The sequence below is a fragment of the Lygodium microphyllum genome, chromosome 17 (genome assembly GCF_053477565.2).
Source record: "Lygodium microphyllum isolate KBCC chromosome 17, Lygodium_microphyllum_v1.1.10, whole genome shotgun sequence".
NCBI classification, from domain to species: Eukaryota; Viridiplantae; Streptophyta; class Polypodiopsida; order Schizaeales; family Lygodiaceae; genus Lygodium; species Lygodium microphyllum.
The window spans coordinates 135,074,609-135,096,900 of NC_141151.1; the positions used below are offsets into that span (position 1 = coordinate 135,074,609).

At 42.3% G+C, this 22,292-nt stretch overlaps 1 protein-coding gene across 2 annotated transcripts in view; it reads left to right on the top strand.

Annotated features, from left to right (window-relative positions):
• LOC148022391 (protein MANNAN SYNTHESIS-RELATED 1-like) overlaps window positions 1-21,632 on the top strand; it is a 34,555-nt gene extending 12,923 nt beyond the window's left edge. Inside the window, exons 4-6 of one of the 2 annotated variants that reach the window (XM_087696740.1) lie at window positions 19,508-19,593; window positions 19,717-20,299; window positions 21,013-21,303. In XM_087696740.1, the coding sequence (XP_087552866.1) occupies window positions 19,508-19,593; window positions 19,717-20,299; window positions 21,013-21,159 (816 nt within the window). In that variant the 3' untranslated portion in view covers window positions 21,160-21,303. Of the gene's footprint in view, window positions 1-19,507; window positions 19,594-19,716; window positions 20,300-21,012 lie in introns of both variants that reach the window. The other variant, XM_087696739.1, reaches the window with a different exon arrangement.
• Window positions 21,633-22,292: the final 660 nt, after the last annotated feature.

Below are 22,292 nucleotides of genomic sequence, written 5' to 3' on the forward strand. Positions count from 1 at the left end.
GTAAAGGGAAGACTTAGATGAGCTGTTTAGAAACCCCTGACCAAGCAAGAAAGCATCTATTTTTGCATACCAAGCTCTAGGAGCTTGTTTCAAACCATATAGTGCCTTTTTTAGCTTGCATACCAAATGTTCTAAGCCTTCAACTGCAAAACCAATGGGCTGCTATACATAAACTTCCTCCTGAAGTTCCCCATGTAAAAATGCAGTCTTGATATCCAGCTGATGCACTGTCCAACCATAATGTGCAGCCAAAGCAATCATAGACCTGATGGTCGTCATACGGGAAGTAGGAGCAAATGTCTCCTCATAGTCAATGCCCTTTTTCTGTGCATAGCCTTTAGCTACAAGCTGTGCCTTGTATTTATCAATGGATCCATCTGCTTTCCTTTTCAGTTTGTAGAACCATTTCGTTCCAATGGCTTTCTTTCCAAATGGCAAAGACACCAAATCCCAAGTTTGATTCTTAGTGATAGAATCTAATTCAGCTTGCATTGCTGCCATCCAATGCACACTGTGTTGTGCATCCTCAAAACATTCAGGCTCTTCATTATCAAAAGTACTTGCTGCCATAACAAACTCCATGGTATGTGCTGAATCATGCAAACGAGTTTGCCTTTTAGTACGACCAGCCATGGGTGCATCCAAAGGACTATCTTGCATAGTCTGCAAATACCATCTAGGTAACTGTCTAGCTTCTTGACTGTGTGCAAGCTCTTGCTGAATTTCAGTTTCAGCATTATGCTGAATATTCCGATCAGCCAATGGCTGAATTTCTGCACTTTCCATAGGAGCAGTTGGCTGAACATTAGGTTCATTTTCTGAAGCTCCAACTGAATCACCAAAAGTAATGGGCAGCAGCCCTTCAAAAACATCACGGGCAGCCTGATATGTGTCCAAACCAGCCAAGGATAATTCTGATTTTTCATCAAAAACAATATCCCTGCTGACAAAAACCTTCTTTGTAACGGGATCATAGAGTCTGTAGCCTTTGCTCTCATTGCTATATCCCATAAAAATGCACTTAACAGCCTTGTTGTCCAACTTTTTTCTAAGTACCTGTGGAATATGGGCATAGGCAAGACACCCAAAGGTACGGACGTGGCCAACAGAAGGTTTATGACTGTTCCAAGCCTCAAAAGGTGTGATGGTCTTCAAGGCTTTGGTGGGGCATCTGTTCAAAATATGGCAAGCACACATGACTGCCTCCATCCAAAAACTATGAGGCAAGCTCTTTGCCTTCATTCAGCATACATTTGGCCATCTCCATGAGTGACCGATTCTTCCTCTCTGCTACCCCATTCTGCTGTGGAGTATAGGCAGTAGTGTACTGATGGACTATGTCTTTCTGCTTCAAAAAGGAATTCAGCATAGAGGACATGTATTCCCCCCCTCGGTCCGAACGGAGAGTCTTAATTTTGCATCCAGATTGATTTTCAACAAGTGCACTGAAAGCCAAAAATGCATCATACACTTCTGACTTCTTTTTCAAACAGTAGACCTAGCAAAAACGTGTAAAGTTATCAATGAATGTCACAAAATAGTAACAACCGCCCAATGACATTGTTTGCATAGGCCCACAAACATCTGAATGCACCAACTGCAATCTGGTTGTTGCTCTGAAAGCAACATCACGGGGAAATGAGAAACGATGTATTTTTCCCAAAATGCATCCCTCGCATAAGTGCTTAGGAGGTCTCTCCAAGAGAGGTAAGCTATCTAGCATTTGAGTACGCTGCAAAAGCATCAAGCTGCCAAAGTTTACATGCCCCAAACGAGCATGCCATAACTCCGCTTGCATCATAGCAGGAGTAAGAGTGGATGTCAAGTATGCCGACTGATCTACTGAAAGAGCATCCAACTCATATAAACAATGACACAAAGATCCTGTCAAGACCAAAGTCATGCGTTCTTTATCTTTAACCATGCAACGGTCATCATCAAATGTGACCTGCAAACCACAACGTACCAAAGAAGAAATAGAAAGCAAATTCTTCTTGATTCTAGGCACAAACAAAGCATCCTGCAGGCGGAGAATAGAGCCATCAATGGTTGTGACCTGAATCTCTCCAATACCACGAACAGGGTATGATGCATTATTGGCACACTGTACAGATTTCCCAACGGGAGGTGCACTAACTGAAGCAAACAGATCTCTGCGAGATGTAATATGTCTAGAAGCACCACTGTCAAAGAACCAAGTGTCAGCATCCTCTGTAGAGCTAAGTGCTCTATCGGCCCAAGAGATGTCATAACTGCAAGTGTAAAAACAATAGTCCCTGTCCACAACAAAGGACGCGGACTCACTAGCAGTGGAAGGAGTATTAGAAACAGACATTCCTGACTTCTTCTTCTTCTCTTTGGCAATGCGCTTTTTGCACTCAGTGATATAGTGGCCTGGCTTCTTACAATAATTACATTTTCCCTTTTTAGCTTGCGTTCCCCCTTGTGTCTGATTCTGTGATGTGCCCGAAGTGCCAGAACTCTGTGGAGCATTTTTCACCTTGCCGTTTTTGCCTTTTTGTCTTGCCACAAAAGCCTGCTCAGAGACTATAGCATCCACACCACTATTTTTCCTTGTTTGCTCCTCCTCTAGAAGCAAACTAACTAGCTGAATAAAAGTGAGTGGGTGCTCGGCAATCCTCATGGTGAGGTTCAATGCAGTATGAAAAGACAAGTACGAAGGAGGTAAGGAATTCAAGGTAGTGGATATCAACTGTGCATCCGAAAAGTACTCATCTACATTCAGGAGCTGCTCCCTCAAGTCCTGAATCTTATTCAAGTGATCCTGCATAGAATCACCCTCATTCATCTTCAAAGTCTCTAACTCTTTCTTCAAGAAAGAGAGCCGAGTCTCATTCTTTCCTGCAAACATATGCTCCAAAGTTAGCCATGCATCTCGTGAAGAAGATGCTGAATGAATGTGAGAGATGATGGACCGCTGAATTGCCAAAGCAATCAGCGACAAGGCCTGTGCATCACGTGTATCCCAAGCTTTTTGAGCTGCAATTCTTGGAGGAAGTGGTTGAGGTGGAGCGGGCTGAGGTCCCCGTTGTCCACGTGCCCCTTGAGGAGGAGGAGTAACGGGAGCTACAACTCCCGGTCGAGTTTCCTCTCCACTGACATAATCCCATAAATTCTTGGCCACTAATACATTCTTCATCATGAATGACCATAGCGAATAATTGTTTCCGTCCAATCTGTCTTCCTTGGATACATACGTAAATACATCACCTCCCTGATTTGCCATGATGACAAATTTCCAAAGACAAATGAGCAATGTCAAAGCAGTAAGGACTAGAAATCTGCAAATTTCCAGAAATTGCAGCAAGCACACGTCTGCAATTAATGTGAAAGGGCGTACTCTGTCAAAAACTGTCTTTAATGCACGCTTCCCAAGGTGCAAACAGTGCTTAGCAACATTGTAATATCAAGAATCCCCAAAATTTCTGCCTCAAATGTGTTCAAAATAGTCTTTCTGTGACTGTAAGTGCAGTTCATATGCAAATGTTCTCAAAATATATAAAAGCCCCAAAATTTCTGATGAATGTGCCCAGAAATTTGCATCTAATTTGTCCCACACATGTATCCTATATGCTGTGCCTGCTGCGTATGAACCCCCTCTTCCAAAACTTTGTTGTGGAATAAAATGAAAAAATATATATTTTTTAATTTTCTAAATTACCTGACGTGGACAGGGCGGACAGTCAGGTCGTAGGCAGGCTGGGCAGTCGGGCGGACGCCTGACGTGGACAGGGCGGACAGTTAGGTCGCAGGCAGACAGGGCAGTCGGGCGGGCGTTTCACGTGGACAGGGCGTGGAGCTGACTGGTAAAACGCGGCGCAGCAGTAGTGAGGCAGCGCCCAGGCCTGGTGACGACTGCGCCTGCAGCTGGCAGACGTGCTGGAGGTAGACGTGCTGGAGGCAGGCGGCGCTCAGGCCTGATGGCCGACGTGCTGGAGGAGGACCTGGCGAGTGAGCTACAAGCTGGGCGCTGACGACTCTGCGCAGGGAGGCTACGCAGGCACAGGTGGCGCCTTCAGCTGACAGTCGATTGCAGACTGGCGACTCTGGGGCAGAACTAGCGGGAGCTGCAGAACTGACGGGAGCCACAGACAGTGGGGGCTACAGTCTGCAGACTGCAGACTGCTCTGATACCAAATGTAAGGATGGTGATAGGATCGAAATGCAGCTGAGAGTGTAGTAGACAGTGTGAGAGTGAGAGAGATAGAGTGAAGCACGACACCCAATCCAATAGACTGAAAGAGTGTAACATGAAAGTACAAAGTACAACCCTTAAACCTTAGGGTTGTAGGGGGTGTTCACACCCGACACACAGTAAGTGCCCATAAGTGTGTAACATAAGCACATAAGCACATACGAAAATAAGACTATAAGTTTGGGGGAAAAAACCTCTCCTACTGAGAGTAAAAAGTGCCCCAGTGTCCTACTAATCACCGACACTCCCATATGAGCGTAGGCGTAAGTGAGGCGTGAGTTAAATACCCAACACCAATTTCGTGTGAACTGCCCCTTAAGAATTTTAAAACTTCAATTAATTTAAGGTTTTAATCAAAACCTTATCTTTGTTCGATGGGGCTGATGATGATTGAGACGTGGAAGGGCAGCTGTGTGCCTGTTAGACTTACATGGGCAGGACAATCGTGACACAGCGTGTGGCTGGATGTGCATGGTCAACGAACAGGTCACCTTTTCAGCCAGGCGTGAGGCGGGGTAGATAGGCTGAGCACAGGTTGAGCCATGTAAGGCAGGTTTCACGTGGAGGACAGGGTGCAGGGCATGCGCACAGACAGGAGGCGATTCACAGATATGATGGACTTCAGGCTCCCGTAGGTCTACAATAGAGTGATCAAGTCAGCCTCGTCCTCTTCCTCTCTTCTTCTTCTTCCGCCTCTTCTCCTCTTCTTCTTCTTCTTCAGGTCAGCCTCTTCTTCTCTTTCTTCTCTTTCGTCTTCTTCAGCTACGGTTGAAGCACCATCAATAGTAGGTTCACAGCCTTCATGCAGGGCAGATTGTGACAAAGGGCAGCGGTTGAGCTGATGGGCAACATTGAACAGACAGCAGCTTAAGTGAAGTTTGGCATTTTGGAGTAGACAAATCGGTCAGCTCTGATACTGCTGTTGGGTATGGAGCTCACATGTGTAACCATTAGGCTATGGCGGAAGGAACTCCATGGGGAGAGAGAGCTCTTGCATGTACACACATACTAAAAGATAGATTGATGAAATAAGTGATATGAAAGTACAAGTGATAGGACTTGAATATATAGGCCAGTATATGTAGCTAACCCTTTGACCCTTATTTAATGCTAAGTGGCATAAAAGGTGTCCATACCTAGACACACACTTCTCCACATAATAATGTGTGTTCACACATGAGAATAAATAAAGCTAATACAATTAATTGTTAGAGAATGAAAGACAGTGAATGAATTAATCAATTCACAATAAGTCAATCACAAAATGAGAAGTGATGAATTAATGAGGGAGAGTACAACGCTCAAGCTGGTCACAATGAAAATTGCGAGACTTATGTGTTAATGATGCACAAAGTGTCTTTTTATGGTAAAATGAAACCCTAAACGGATTAACCATCACAAGAAACCCTAACTAAAACCCTAATGCTAGTGTCACTTAGTGTCTAGGACACTAGGGGCAACAACTACATTTAATGGCAGTTTAAATGCTTAGGGAACTTGGACCATGGATCAAAGGGCATGGCTTTTAAGGTTGGAGTATTCTACCATCAAATTGAACTCTTTGACAACACATTGAAGACAACCTAGGTGCTTTGGCTTGAGCATTGCATGTAAAATGGCCCATTGTACATCCAATACTTGGTGATGTTGTTGCAAGCGATCAACATTGAAATGTGACTTCCTTGACATTGACATTGAGGGGTGATTTTAATGCCATTTAATTGCAAAAGTTAAAGAAATAATCTTAATATTTTAAAAAAATTTAAAAATCAAAATATGACTAGAGTTAGATAGTAGCCATGCACATGCAGTAGATGAAGAGAGAGAGTTAGAAGATGAGAATGGAAGGGCGAAAGCACTTGGGGCAGGGCATCCGCTACACATGAAGCCAACACTTCTACTTCAGATGATGATATAGGTGAAGGAAAAGAAAGAAGATGGGAGTTAGAAGAGAAGAAAGAAGAAAAGAGGGAGGATGAGCTCAACCCAAATCTTGGAACACCTCTACCCCAACAACCCAAAGAAGAAGCGAAGAGCGAGGAGTAGCTTTGCCTAGATCTTAGAACACCTTGATCTCGACAATCCCAACCCCAACAACCAACCAAACTCTCATAGTTCAATGATGATAGTCTAGGAAAAGAGTCGAAGGAGAGAATCATGCAAATATGGGATGAGATAGAAGAATGTGATAGGAAAGAAGAAGAAAAAGATTTATTAGATGGAGCCATAGAAAAGGTCAAGGAAAACATTGAAGAGAGAAGAGCACAACTAAGAAAGATGGGAGTCGAGCAGGATCTATTTGATGAAATGATATCACATATCTATATGCTTTGTGCGTGAATGATACATGGCATTCTTAGCTAGATACACAGCACTTTGGCTATCACATCCCAAAACTGCAGTACCCATAGACATGCCAAGATCCTTAGCAAGTTTGCTCAACCATATAGCTTCCTTAGAAGCTTCAGTAGCTGATATGTATTCAGCTTCAGTGGTACTCAGTGCAACGATGTTCTGCAACCTGGAACACCAAGAAACAGCTCCATCAGCAATTGTAAAGACATACCTGCTGGTGGACCTACGAGTGTCTAAGTCACTTGCCATGTCTGCATCACAATAACCCTGGAAACTAAGTGCATCCTGCCCATAGCAAATACTTTTTCTTTGTGTACCCTTAAGGCATCGAAGAATACACTTGACAGCCTCCCAATGTGTTTTGCCAGGATTTGACATAAACCTACTAACAACTCCCATTGCATGAGCAATGTCTGGACGAGTAGCAACCATAGCATACATAAGAGAGCCACAAGCTGATGCATAAGGAACTCCCTTCATAGCTCCACGTCATCTTTCGGGCTGTTGGCTTTGCTAAGCTTGAGATAAGGAGGTAAGGGTACCCCAAAAGGCTTAGCTTCAGCCATGTTAAATCTGTCCAGTACCTTTCCAATGTACTTTTCTTGAGATAAAAACAACAATTTCTGCATTCTATCTCTACGAATCCTCATGCCCAAAATATGTTTTTCATTTTCCAAATCTTTCATGGAGAAGGCTGATTTCAGCTGATTTTTGAGAGCATCCAAGCTAGTCTTCCTTTTCCCTAGCTAGCAACATATCATCACATACAAAACAAGTATGATGGGCCTGTCATTTGTATTCTTTTTCATGTACAAGCAATGATCTGCATGGCTGCGTGTAAACTCATGAGATAGCATAAAAGTGTCAAACGTTTTGTACCACTGCTGTGGTGCTTGCTTCAATCCATACAGGCTGTGTTTTAGTTTACACACCATTTGCTCTTTTCCAGGAACTACAAAGCCCTTGGGTTGTTTCATGTAGATTTCCTCATCAATGTCACCATGTAAGAAAGCTGTTTTTACATCCATTTGATACAGCTCTAAGTCCAGTACAACAGTGAGAGCAAAAAGCACACGTAGAGTGGTCATTTTCACAATAGGTGAGAAGACCTCTTGGAAGTCAATCCCTTCCTTTTGTGTATACTCTTTCGCAACTAATCTTGCCTTGTACTTGGGTTTCCCATCAACTTTCTTTACTTTGTACACCCATTTGTTTGGAAGTGGCTTGCTTCCCTTCGGCAATGACACAAGATCCCAAGTATCATTTGCATATAGAGATTTAATCTCTTCCTACATAGCAAGCTCCCACTTATTGTTGAACTCACATGACTTGGCCTCTTTGTATGTAAGAGGCTCACCCTCATCTGTAAGCATCCCATAATGCAAGGAGGGGTCAAACCTATGTGGTTTCCTTCTTACACGTGTAGACCTGCGTACCCAATGATCAACCTTTTCAAGAATTGGGTCTACATCTGGAGGTATATTATTTTCAGCATTTATCGGCTTCTGTAAGACATTTTCAGCATGCTGTTCATGCTGTACAGCACCTTCATTTTCATTTCCAGCACCTGGATTTTCATAATCAGCAAGCCTATCTTGCTGTCCGTGACCTCCTTGTGCTTCTATTTGCTGTCCATCATCATCTGGCTAAAAAATAACCGGCTGATTATCAATTTCAGCTTGTGGTACAGCACCATGAGGCTCATTTTCTGAAGTAATAGGTGGCTGCAAACTCTGAAATTTCACTTTTTTCATATCTTCATTAGAGGCTAAAGTACCTTTCAGCAATTTTGCCTCATTAAACACAACATTACGATTGGGAATAATTTTCTTGGACTGAGGTAACCACACTCTGTAGCCAAATTCACCCTCATCACCATAGCCCATGAAAATGCATTTGGTGGATTTTGGGTCAAGTTTGTTCCTCAGCTCATCCCTAATATGCACAAAAGCATCACAGCCAAATATGCATAAATGGTTATATGAGGCCGATTTGCTAGAGCAAACCTCCTCAGGGATGCCATTATTTAAGGACCTGTTTGGAGAGCGGTTGCAAATGTGAACCGTGGTTTTGAGTGCCTCCCCAAAATTCATGAGGGAGATTAGTAGTGTACAACATGCACCTCACTCTTTCACGTAAAGTCCTATTATATCTTTTAGCCACCCCATTTGAAGAAGGGTTGTAAGGGGTTGTAAGCTCCCTCTTAATACCATATAAGTCACAAAAAGACTTGAATTCAGTCGATGTGAACTCACCCCTATTATCAGTTCTCAAGCATTTTAGCTTTCTACCTGTCTGAGTGGTCACAAATGCATGAAAAGTTTTAAAAACAACAAACACTCAACTTTTCTTTTTCAGTAAGTACATCCAAATCTTCTTGGAACAGTCATCAATAAAGGAGACAAAATATGCAGCACTGCCCAACGATTTCACGGGCATACTACATACATCAGAATGCACTAAGTCCAAGACATTGGACTTACGAGAGACACTAGATTAAAAGAAAAATTTTATTTGCTTTCCAAACTGGTCTCATTACAAAAGTCAAGTTTAGAGTCTTTTCCATCAACCCTCTTCAGAGAGGTAAGGATATCAAGTCCTTTTTGGCTCATATGGCCTAAGACTCAAGTGGCTGCATATTTTAGCAACTGCAAGAAACTTGCCATTCAAGGCTTTACAGTGCAAACAATACAAAGTGCCCTTCTTGGTTCCTTTTGCAATTAGCATGGAATCCTTTTCCAATTTCCACAAACCACCACCAAACAGTGTGGTGTAGCCATGGAAGTTAAGCTGACCAACAGATAGTAAACTCTTTTTAATGCCAGTCACATATCTGACATCTTTTAGTACAAGCTCTTGACCATTGTCTAAAGACAAGTATACTATGCCAATCCCATCAATGCTGCAGGCATGGTTATTTCCAAGATACACCTTTTCATAACTGCTTGCATTGAACATAGCAAAACACTTCAAGCAAGGAGTTACATGGAAAGAGGCACCAGAGTCTACAATCCAAGTTTGAGTAACACCATCATCAACTGACAAAAGTGCATAAATCACATCGGCCTTGGTAATTTGCATATCCTGCAAATACATCAGCCTGTGTATGTGAAAGCTCTTCTATGACCACACTAGAGGCCACATTGGCCTTTTCTTTGCCTTTGGTTGTCTTCGATGCATCTGTCTTTTCTTTCTTATTCTTTTTATCTCCTGCATTTTTCTTTCTCTCTTGTTCCTTCTTGTAATACCTACAATCAGGTTTCTTGTGGCCCTTCCAACCACAGTGATAGCAAGTAATGTCACTCTTTTTCTTTCCTTTGCTCTTGCTCCTGTTTCTGTGCCTTGCATTTGTATTTTTCTTTTCAGCCCTGCCTCTTACATTGTAAGCTGAGTTGTTGCCTTCTCTACTAGACATACATCTAATTTCTTCATTCAAGATAGAACCCCTCACTCCATCATAGGAGAGATTGGGGTTATTGTTGAGTGAAACCACCAAGGTCTCCCAAGAGTCAGGCAGCATCATGATCAAAAAGATCGTCCTCAACTTATAATCAAAGTCCAAATTTGCATCTTTGAGTTGATTTAGAATCCTTGTAAATGCACTCAAGTGCTCAGTTGCAGGCTTTGACTCATTTAGTCGCATATTTACCAACTTGCGCATTAAATGCACCTGATTAACAGGTGTGGTGATCTCATAAGTAGTTTTCAGCTTTTCCTATATTGCATAATCTGTATCTAAATTCTAATGTCTGTCAGAATGTCATCAATGACACCCATCTTTATGTAAGCCACAGCCTTTTTATTTACTCTGGTCCAATCTGCATCAGACATTAGTGAGAGTTTATCTTCCTGCAAAGCATCCTCACAATCCTTTAGGAACAAAATGCCCTACATACGGTCTTTCCAAAGGTCAAAGCCATGACCATCAAACCGTTTGATTTCCATCAAACTCTTGATTTATGAAGTGGAAGAGGTTGGGGCCAACTTATCATGAACAACTGCGGAAGCACAAGCTGAACCAGCAAAATACACAGCTGTTCTTCTCAACGAGAAGTAAATATTTGTTGTTTGTACATGAACCAACTACCACACGGGCAAAAATGCAGAAATTTACCAAATTCTGCGCAAATCCCGAAAATTTCAAGTACAAAATTGCATGAATGTCAGCCAATCTGACCCAGTTGAGCAAAAATTTGCCAATACATGAAAAGCCCCAAAGTTCAGGGATCCAATGTTAAGAAATTTTACTCAAAAGAGCGAAATTTCAACAAATTTGGCAAAATCTCCAAATTAATCGAGGTCACCGCTCGAAATGTCTGCAATTTCTGACTCGAAAATCACTGACAGGTATAAATGATGTCAAATTTGGGAAAAGCCCCAAATTTTTGGCTCGAATCTTCGCAGATTGAGATCTGTGCCTCTGGCGTGTGAACTTCTACCAAGGCAAGTAATTGAAAAATTAAAGGATTTTTTTTAAATTTTTAGAAATTTGACAGGGGGATGCATTGACCGTCACGTGACTGACGCGATTTACGTCTGCTGTTGGTTCCCTCCGCCGGTCAATCGTCACTTGATGGCTTCTCGCTACACCCAACTCGCTGTAGCCGTCACTTGGTTCACGCCTGCTAGTCGTGTTCGATTGGTTCACGATGCAAATGTCCAATTGCCAGTCGCCTAGTCGTCTGCCCGTTACGTTGGTCTTCACGTCGACCTGCAGCCATCGTTTGCTGGACCTGCCCTTTGCAGCTGTCGACTGGTTTCTCTGGCACCTAGTCAGCTAGACCCGACTGGCCTTCTGCCTCAAGCTGCCTCCATGACTTGTCAGCTGCGCCTTGGTCCTTGGAAGTGTGTAGAACCTTGGGCTCTGATACCAATTGAAGAGAGAAGAGCACAGCTAAGAGAGATGGGAGCCGAGCAGGAGTGAGCATGAGAGTGTGACGGCTGGAGAGAGTGTGAGCAGAGTGAAAGTATGAATCGATAAGAGTGTACCAACAATGTGTTGGTACACAAAGAATAAAATGTATTTATACTTAGGGCACGCAAAGGGTGCATTCACATATACAATGTGTGTGTACTATACAAAGGGGGTTTAAACCGGGCCTTTATCCCAACAAAGATGAGACAAGAAAAGAGAAAAAAAGAGATAGAAGAGCAAGTAGAGTTAGCTAGGAAGAAACTAGAAGAGAAAGAAAAGCTAGAACAAGATATGAGGAAACAAGTAGAAGAAAATAAGAAGAAGAAAGTTAGGAAAAAGATTAAGTAGAAAGAGACGGAAAAGGCAAGTTAGAAGAACGAGTATGGAGGGCTAGGAAGCCAAAGAAAGAAGATAGGCTAGAACAAGGAGAGCAAGAAAAGATAGACCCAGGTGAAGTAGGCCAAAAAGAAGAAGAAAAGATAGAGAAGAAAGAGAATGAGAATGAGACGAAGCAGAAGGCAAACCAAATGCTAAGAAACGGATGCAAGCCACTAGAGCCAAGATGCGTAATGAGAATGAAGATGCCTCTAAAACCCCCCAAACTCAACTCATGGCTAAGGACGAAGCGAACCAAGCTTTTGATCCAAGGCCACATCCCATCCGAGCCAACTCAGATCATAGGAACCAAGTGTACTTCGGCAATGGAGTCATTGGCTGTTCCTCTGAGCCTAACGAGGCAAACCCTTATGGGCTTGGACAGAATGAGTCAGAGGACAAAGCCTCAAAGAAGGGAGAGCATGAGGGAGTGCTCGCAATATGGTCCAATCAAGGTAACGTAGTGCCATGGAAGGGAACCTTGATAGTTGAGCCTTGGAGAACTCTCCAACTCACTCTTAAGGTGAATGTCTTTGGACTATGGAACCCGTTGGGACCATACTCAATGCTGGCAAAGATTGAGATCTTGGCATTCAAGACGCAAGCAGTGCAAGGAGTTGTCATCCCGATCCTATGGATATGGACGTCACCCCAAGAACTTCAAGGATACCTCTACTTCCGCAAACCAAAATCTGGTCTAAGTGTAACGACTTAGTCCATTTCCCTCCAAGAACCTCAACTCCAAATGAGGCTCAGAAGAGCCAAAGAGGTGCCATGCACCGAGAATGCACCTTCCGTGCAAGAGAAAGCTTGAACCAACCGGTTTGTCTAAGTTCAGAGCAAGCAAGAAAGATCCGGCAAGGAGGTCAAGGAAAACAACCCAAGCTCTTGACTTGGCGGTGAGGGCAAAGTGTCTTGGCAAACGAACCAAGAGACCCAAGTCCCCAAGGCCCAAGGTGACGGCACAAAGAAAGGGAGGAACAACGCAAGGAGGAGCTCAATGGATTGCCTCCCTTAAGGTGTGACACAACATGGCTACAATCGCACCACCACGCCTTGACCCCAATAGTGTAATAACTTGGGACCGCGCTGTTGAGAGTATAGGCATATGAACTCTCCTTATGCAGGAGTGGATAAGGGCAAGCATGTGTGAATGGTCCTGAGAGGAAGGGCAAACCCTAACCCTAGCCAGTTGGGGCTATATAAACAACCCATGGGTCTACATCAATTGATAGAGTGAGGTGACCCAGTTGTACTCATAAGCAACTTTATAAGCAAGACATGTTCTTGTACTTTGTGCCTCCCTCTTGTGCACACACTTCAATGTTGGCTTGCACTCTAATTTTCCACATGGTATCAGAGTCATCTCTGATCTCCTCAACTTCCTTAACATCATCCATCACTAAGTGCACATGAGTCTTCATCTTCTTCATCAAACTCTCCACTTCCATAGCTGCCTGCGATACCCACCTCTGTTGGAGGACTTGGGGAGAGCAGAAGAGAACATTTCAGCTCAAGACCCCTTCTGAAGATCACTTCCCCAGCTCAAGGTGCAGTAGGGTGACACATAAAACCCTGACATTGTGGTCACAGGAGCATGGCATTGTTGCAGATGTAGATTTGGTGCAATTTCTGGCAGCGACCTGCTTCGAGCTGAACCACGAGCAGCATAGGGCGCAATGGAGGTGGCTATTATGGGCCTTTCATAGCCCCCAAGAGGGCCATCTACACCTAAGAGGGTTCAGAGAAATTCTCTCTCTATTGCCCATAATCAACAAAACCCTAACTGTGGGTTTCCTGGCAGCCATAGCTAGGAAGCTTCAAGCTTTCCTATTCTCACTTTTTTCAATCAGGGGATTATCAACAGTGATTCTAATCACTGAAAAACCTCTGGCAGGATCAATTACTGCCTTGTGGAGCTCAAATGCAGAGGTTTTTCTCATCTCATAGGCACTACTAAGCTCGTGAAGTTCAACCTTTATTATGAGTAGAAGAATGGAAGTTGATACAAGTGCTTCTTAGCACTACTGATGTATTTAGTGTGGAAGATCAGAGTTGGAAGCATGAGAGAGTGTGCACAAGAGGGAGGGAGAGAGCTCAAGTACAAGAATAAGATCTTGCTTAGTTAGTTGTTTAAGGTACAACTAGTATACTCTCCTTAAGTGTGAGTGTGCACTTTAGGCTGTTTATATAGCTTCTGGAGGAGTTAGGGTTTCCCCTTGCTCCCCTGTCCTCCAGTCCATTTACATCTAGCTATCCTTATCCTCTCCAGTATAAGGAGAGTTCCCATGCTTTCTCAACACCCCCCTCAATGCTAGGTGGCATTGGATAAAGCATGATAGGATGCCCCCTCTTAATCCACAATGAGATGCCTTTATAAATCAGGCTATAAAAGAAGGTTATAGGTAGAGAGTGTTACAAGACTCAAAAGAGTCAGTCATCTGCGGATTGGGAGGCAAAGTTGGCCTCAAATTCCTTAGGTACTTCTGGAACACTGGGACACTTATTGGTGATATACTCGGTCTTTTTGCATTTATTGCACTTCATTTTATCAGGATATTTCTTTCAACAATCGCTTACAATATATCCTTTTTTGTGACAGAAGGAGCACTTAGTAGAAGCTGTATGGACTCACACTTGCTCACGGGAAATAAATGTTGAAGTCCTTTCAGTATGGTTTCTCTTCTCTTCATCCAGGCATGATTGGATGGTACTTGCCAAGGTTGGGTTCGGGATATTAGTTAGGGTAGTCACAAGAGTTGGAAAAACCTTCTTCATAGACTTCAGAAGGATGGCAATGGCACCTTCATCATGAATTGGTGCTTGAACGGAGGCTAGTTGTGCCATTAGCCTCTTCATATGTGAAATAAACTTGCTTAGATCTTTTCCCTGTTTATATTCCAAGCTAAAAAACTCAATCTTTAGAAAGATCTTGGAGTTCTTCCCTGTAGTGCCGTAGAGCCTTTCAAGTTCATCCCACTTCTCCTTGGCAGTGGAGAGTTGGTCAATATGATGAATTAAAGATTCATCCAAATGAAGCATGATGATGGCCTGAGCCCTTTCATCATCTTCTACATCAAGAGAACTGGATGGGTCAATAGCTTTGGTTCCTTTTATGAAGGGCCAATAGCCTTGTTCCATCATTTTATATTTTACCAAGACTTGCCAAGGATAGAAATCTTTTCCATTGAACTTGCGAATTTGATACCTTACATCTGCATAGGCCATGGCCATTATAGGAAAGTCTTACCTATTGCTTTGAGCAATGGCAGTGTCTAGTCCTTTACAGGTGGCCAAGTACAAACCAAATAGCAGAACTGATAGCCCTACAAAGGATAACCAACTTTAAAGCTGTAGAGATGAAAAAGGTTGGAAATCATACATATGTAATATCTCAAGATAGGATTTTGGAGGTCCTGTTATTCAAACAATCCTTGATTTAAGCTTTATTGTTTTCCTAGGTTTCAATGAGGTGAGCTTTGATTGGACTTCAGGCTTCTCCTGATAATGTGGCCTATTAGAGGAGTTCTTGGTGGAGCACGGCTTATCAATCAACTCTATGCTATGGGATGAATCAGAAGAGAGCAGAATAACACTCATTTCTTTGATTTACCAGCAGCAAACAGTAAGGAGCATTAGTTGAATGCATTAGTAGTGCTAAGAAGTACTCTTACTAGCATCCATTCTAGTACTCATAATGCAGGTTGATCTTTACAAGCTTAATATTGTCCATGGAATGAAAAACACTCTGCATTTAAGCTCCCGAGGGCAGTAACAAATCTTTACAAGTGTTTTTCAGTGATTAAAATCATTGTTGATAATGCCCAGATTGAGAAAATGTAAAAATGAGTAAGCTTGAAGCTCCTGGCTATGACTGCCAGAAACTCACAGTTAGGGTTTTGCTCATAGCAGCTAGTAGAGGAGGAATTTCTTCAAACCCTCTTAGAGGGAGTTGACCCACTAGGGGGGCTATGAAAGCCCTATGGTGGCCCCCATGATTGCGCCGTTGTCAGCAAGCACGAAGCCCTTGAACAGTACGCTGTCAAAACTGCGCTAGATTTCACAATTTGTGCAATGCTGCCCTCCACGACGCCTTATGTCGGTCTCTAATGTGCCACTCCAAGTCGCCCTGAGCTGAAGAGAATATCTCTAGAAGAAGTCAGGAGCTGAAGTGCTCTCCTTTGCTCTCCCCAGGTCCTCCAACAGAGGTGGGTCAAGCTGGCTATGGTGGAAACGAGGGCAAATGAGAAGACAAGATTTCTTCTTGTGCACTTAGGTGTGCAGAAAGGCTGAGGGATCAGAGATGGCTTTGATACCATGTGGAAGATCAGAGTTGGAAGCATGAGAGAGTGTGCACAAGAGGGAGAGAGAGAGAGCTCAAGTACAAGAATAAGATCTTGTCAGTTTTTCAAGGTATAACTAGTACACTCTCCTCAACTGTGAGTGTGTACTTTAGGCTGTTTATATAGCCTCTAGAAGAGTTAGGGTTAGGGTTTCCCCTTGCTCCCTTGTCCTGCGGTCTATTTACACCTAGCCACCCTTATCCTCTCCAATATAAGGAGAGTTTCCATGCTTTCTCAACATTTAGCTGGTGTTTCTTACTGTTTGTTGGTAAATCAGAGAAATGAGTATTATTGTACTCTCCTTTGATTCATCCCATAGTATAGAGTTGATTGATCAGCCTTGTTCTACCAAGAACTCCTCTAATAAGCCACATCATCAGGAGGAGCCAGAAGTGCAGTCTAAGTTCACTTCACAAAATCCAAGGAAAACAATCAAACCCTAAGTTCTATTTGGAAGACTTTCACCCCTGTCAAGTACTCATTAAGTAAAAAATGATGGAGAGAGGTTATTGGCCTCTCATTCAAGGGACTAGAGTTGTTAATTCTACAAATCCTTCTGATGTGGAGAATGATCAACGTGCTCAAGCAATGATCATGTTACACTTAGATGAATCCTTGATTCATCATGTTGATCAGCTCTCCACTGCCAAGGAGAAATGGGATGAGCTTGAAAAGCTCTATGGTGCTACAGGTAAAAACACTAAGATTTTTCTTAAGATAGAATCCTTCAGCTTGGAATATAAAGGAGCAGACTTGGGAAAATTTATTTCTCATATGAAGGGCCTCATAACACAACTTTCTTCAGTGCAAGCACCAATCCATGATGAGGATGCTATTGCCATTCTTTTAAAAGCTGTCAAAAAGGTCTTTCCCACACTTGTAACAACTTTTACTAATATTCCCAATCCTACCTTGGCAAGTACCATCCAATCCTGTTTGGATGAAGAAAAAAGGAATCACAAAGAAGGAATCACCAATTAGGCATCTACTTCAACACCCCATGACCAAGTCTTGGTGCATACAGTTATCAATAAGTGTACTTTTTGTAAGAAGAAAGGGCATATTGTAAACAATTGTTGGAAAAAATACCCAGAAAAGATGAAATGTAATAAATATAAGAAGACATGACATATTACCAGTAAATGTCCTAACTATCTTAAAGTACCTAAGGAATTGGAGGCTAATTTTGTCACCCAATCCATCGATGATCGACTCTTCTAAGTCTTGTATCTTTTGCGCCTATAACCATCCTTGTAGCTTGATCTATAAAGGCATCCTATTTTGGGTTAAGGGGGGGCCTTCTCTTATGCTTTGTATTCCAATGCCACCTTGCATTGGGAGGGGGGGTGTTGAGAGTATAGGCATATGTTACTCTCCTTATGCAGGAGTGGATAAGGGCAGGTAGGTGTGAATGGTCCTGAGGAAAAGGAGAAACCCTAACCCTAGCCAGTTGAGGCTATATAAACAGCCCATGGGTCTACTTCAATTGATAGAGTGAGGTGACCCTAGTTGTACTCATAAGCAACTTTATAAGTAAGACATGTTCTTGTACTTTGTGTCTCCTTTTCCTCTTGTGCAGACACTTCAATATTGGCTTGCACTTTGATTTTCCACACGTGCCTACAAAGCTTGGCATGCAAAGCCATAAGTGCCAAGCCACCTCAAGTTAGGACCATGAAGCCTTCACTCCTCAAATGTAATTGGGTCGAGGGTGGAGTGGAATGAAATAGAATAAAATAACTAAGTCTAGATGGGTAGACCCTGGCCAACTTGATAGAATAAGTGGTGTTAAGACCCCCAAGTCATAGTGTGGCAGACACTGACTGGCTTGATAGAAAAGGCTGCATTAAGACCTCTGCTAATGAGTCAAAGTCCTAGACCGTTAGACATTGATCAGCTTGATAGCATAAGTTGTGTTAAGACCTCGGAATGAGTCAAGAAACCACCCTCAGGTTGATGAGGACAACAATTCATTAAGTGGGGGTGAGTGTAAAGGCATGGGCTTTACAGCTATACCATGGCGTTGGAGCCAAAAACACCTATATAGGGAGTAGTAGTGATTCTAAGCTCTGCTTGGTTTCCACTCTACGTGTGATTCCCTATACTTAATGGTGAACCCTCACATGTGCGGCGTCACGAGGTGTAATCCTGAGATGTGCCTCAATGTTGTAACTTCCGATATCATGAATACAAAGATTCCTTATTGATATATTTTGTATGCCATTCCGCTGTGTCTTTTTGTGCCTCATGACAGGTTATGACTTGAAGTCCCGTGAAGGTAGTGTAAGGGTATGGGCTTTGTAGCTATACCATGGCGTTGGAGCCAGAAACACCTATATAGGGAGTAGTAGTGAGTTTGAGCTCTATTTGGTTTTCACTTTACGTGTGATTTCTTGTGCTCAGTGGTGAACCCTCACATGTGTGGCGTCACGAAGGTGTAGTCCTAAGATGTGCCTCAATGTTGTAACTTTTGATACCATGAATACAAGGATTCCTTATTGATATATCTTGTGTGCCATTCCGCTGTGCCTTTTTGTGCCTCATGACAGGTCATGACTTGAAGTGCCGTGGAAAAACAAAACCAAAAAAAAAGAGGAATTCCATCTGCCTCAGATGTTGGCCTCTGTTTGTGAGCTCCTCTGCTCAATGTCATCTTCCCAAGCAGCGAGTATAGATGAAACTCACTCAGAGTGATCATGGTGTGATGAAGGGAAATTCGAATGCGATGCCCACATTGGAGCACATAGATGGATGTGCAAGCTATGCACTTGTGGGCACATAAGTAGAGTCAATAAGGTGTGTGCTCATTTTTTGGAGGAGCTTGCAAAGGACAGTGCAGCTTACAGATTGCCATCTATGGCCTCCAGCATGTTCAATGTTTTGACTTGACATTTGTATTTACTACTGGCCATTCCACTTGGGTCTGGGCTCTTTCTTGATATACAGTTCAGCCTTCAAGCTCTGTCTATTCTTATGGTTCTTTAGACTTTTTCCTGTAGTATGTACTGAAGCTCATTTTGCAGCATCAAGTGATCTTAATATAGGGTGCAAGTCCATTTGATTTTCACTAGTGCAATGTGGTCTTCAAAGTGATGCTTGTGAAGTGTCTTTGAATCTTGTGAAGTGTTTATCTCAGAATCAGGAAAAAGTACAAATTTCACCCATCTTTAAAGTTAGTATTCCCACCCCATTCCTGGAATCTATGCTGTTCCTCCTGTTTCCTGTTCCTGGTAGCTTAGATGTTATTTGCATGTCCATGAGGTAATTCAAATACTGTAATGTAATGTCTATTCCTATGTGCAGGTTTGTGATGCTGTCATTGTAGCTCGAATACTGGGAGCTACTTTGTTGTTGCCAACACTTAAGGATGCTGCAAAGGAACCAAATGGGTAAGACATTGATGTTGAAAAATTCATTATTTTCAGGGGCAGCAGTCGCATATGAGGCTGGTCTTCTCTCTCTCTACAATTACTGTTTTCTTGTATGTTAACTACCTGCCTTGTGATTGACAGTGATTTTGACAAAATTTATGATGTGAATAACTTCATATCAAGTTTGAAAGATGTGGTCCGAGTTGTAGGACGATTACCAGAAGGTGTGCGGTCAATGACTCCAACCATTGTGAAAGTGCCTTACAAAGTTACTCCAGACTACATTGAAGAGAATATACAACCTATTTTCAAACAGAAATTGATTATTCAGGTCACAAGTTTCTTTCCTGCATCAAATTTGAAGGTGAAAGAGGTACCCAATGAAGAAGTGCAAGCAATCCAGTGCTTGGTGACATATAGTGCCTTGCGCTTTCATTCACAAGTGCAAAAGCTGGGAGAGCGGCTATTAAGTCGATTGCGAGAAGCTGGTGAATCATCAGGTGGTCGTTTTATTGCTCTAGATTTACGGCCAGATGTATTGAGGCAAAAGACCTGTAGCCAATCAGATAGCTCAAAAAATAAGAAATGCTTTGATGCATATGAAGTCGGAGTTTTTTTGCAAAGACTAGGGTTTTCTTCCAACACAGCCATTTATTTGACTCAGTCGAGATGGAATCAAAGCCTTGATCCACTTAAGCAATTCTTCCCAAACATATATACTAAAGTAAGTGCTCTTCTGCAAGATATATACAATTTCCTCACATCTCTTGCTTTCACTTCTTTAGCCACGACCTGTTGGTCATTAGATTATACTTGCTGGACAAGTTTCTGGTTTTCCTGATTGGGTCATGATGGCAGATTCTTGCTGTCCTACTTCCTGTGTTGTCTCACATGATAACAACTATTAGTATGCAACTTAAGCTTACTGGCTGCAATGGATATCATTGTTTTGAATGTTCATTGTACTGAATAAATCAGCAGTCTGCAAGTCACCATCTTTGTGCAACTGTAGAGCTGTCAAGAATCGCAAGGCATTGGTAGGATAATACATTTCCCTTTGTGAAGCTTTGGGTATGTTGCTATATCCTGTTGGCTTGAGAACATTCATGTCATTTTACATAGCACACATTTCTATAGTTGTTGGTCATGATGTTGGGGCCTCCAACATCCACCTGAATGTGATGCTGCCCTTGCAGCAATGAGGTGGTGTAACTAAGCATTTCTGGACCCCCATTAGCTCCGTCTAGGTCTGAACATGATTTAAGGAATGGTCAGGAGTATTGCATTACTGGTACTCGTGAACTCACCATCTGAATGAAACACTAGAACTCAGTTCCTTTTAGTCTTACATCTGCTACTTCACTGTACCATGATTTTCATGACAAAACAGATGAATACTGGCAGCAAGACTCACAGAACAAGCTAACATAATGCCAGCTATTTTGCAGGAGTACAGCATGCCATTCAACGAAGAGAAACAAATCCTTTATTCTGGGAACACACAATTTGAAAGGGCTATTGACTTTTACGTTTGCACTCGAAGCGATGTTTTTGTACCTGCAGTACTGGGTGTTTCTTATGTAAGTATCAGTGGTGAACGGATAGCTATAGGAAAGTTACAAATTTTTGTACCAATGGATAACAAAGGCTCATCAAAATTAGAGGTCTCGAAAGTCACGTCACCATTTGTAACAAAGAAAGATCATGCTGTGTACTCCTGCTTTTGTAATGCTGCTTCAAGCTTGTAAGGCACTGTTCTATCAACAGGAGCTTTGAGTTCAGAGCACTGTAACATTAAAGGAAAAAAAGTTTAGACACTGTTTTATCAATGCAAGCATGAGTTCAAAGCATTGTAACATTAAAGGAACGAAGTTTTGGGGGAGACTCAATGGTGGCATTAGTTTTTGGCAGCATGGAAGAGCATTCTCTGTATAATGGTGTAGGTTTCTAAGTAAGCAGTTAACTTGTGTCAATGTAAACCATGCGGTTATGGAAGCTGAGGACATCTTTTTAAAACTGCACATTGTTGATGTAATAATAATACAAATATACTGCGTGAACTGTTTGCAACAAATTGCTGGTATGTGGCACAAATGGCAATTCCTCACGAGACATGCATGTCATCTCTTTTGGTCTTGTCTTTCATCGTCACCAAATATATTGGACTTCATCATTAACTAAAGAATTTCGAATGCTTGATGCTCCTTTTAATGTTGTCTATAAGGTCGACCTTAATCGAATGCATTTCTAGTAGCCAAAGCAACTCATTTCCTGCATAAAATTGTGAGTATTGTGGGGAGACTCACCTATTGTATCCATTTGGATGAAAATTATAATTTCATAACAAGCCCTCAAACAATCCATGTAGTCTTCCTTCATGTTCAACAAACCAAGAGATTAGAAATAATCGGCTAAAAGAGTTCTAAAACAATTTAATGAACAAGAGCTTAAACTAAGCTAATGAAAGTGGGATGCAAGAAAAGCCAAGGACTTGAAATCTCTCATGAAGTAAATGTTTTGGCTAAGCGATGGATTTAGTTCGGCTCAATAGTAGTAATTGATATTTTTGTATGTTTCGGAAAGATCACGAAAAACAAAATAGGTGTTGCCAAGCCTTGACAACAAAGTGTGCTTGAAAAGGGTTGAAATGGTTTGAAGGGCCAATCCATTTGTCATGTCCATTTGTTATGCCATTCCATCATCGTCCTTGGATCTCT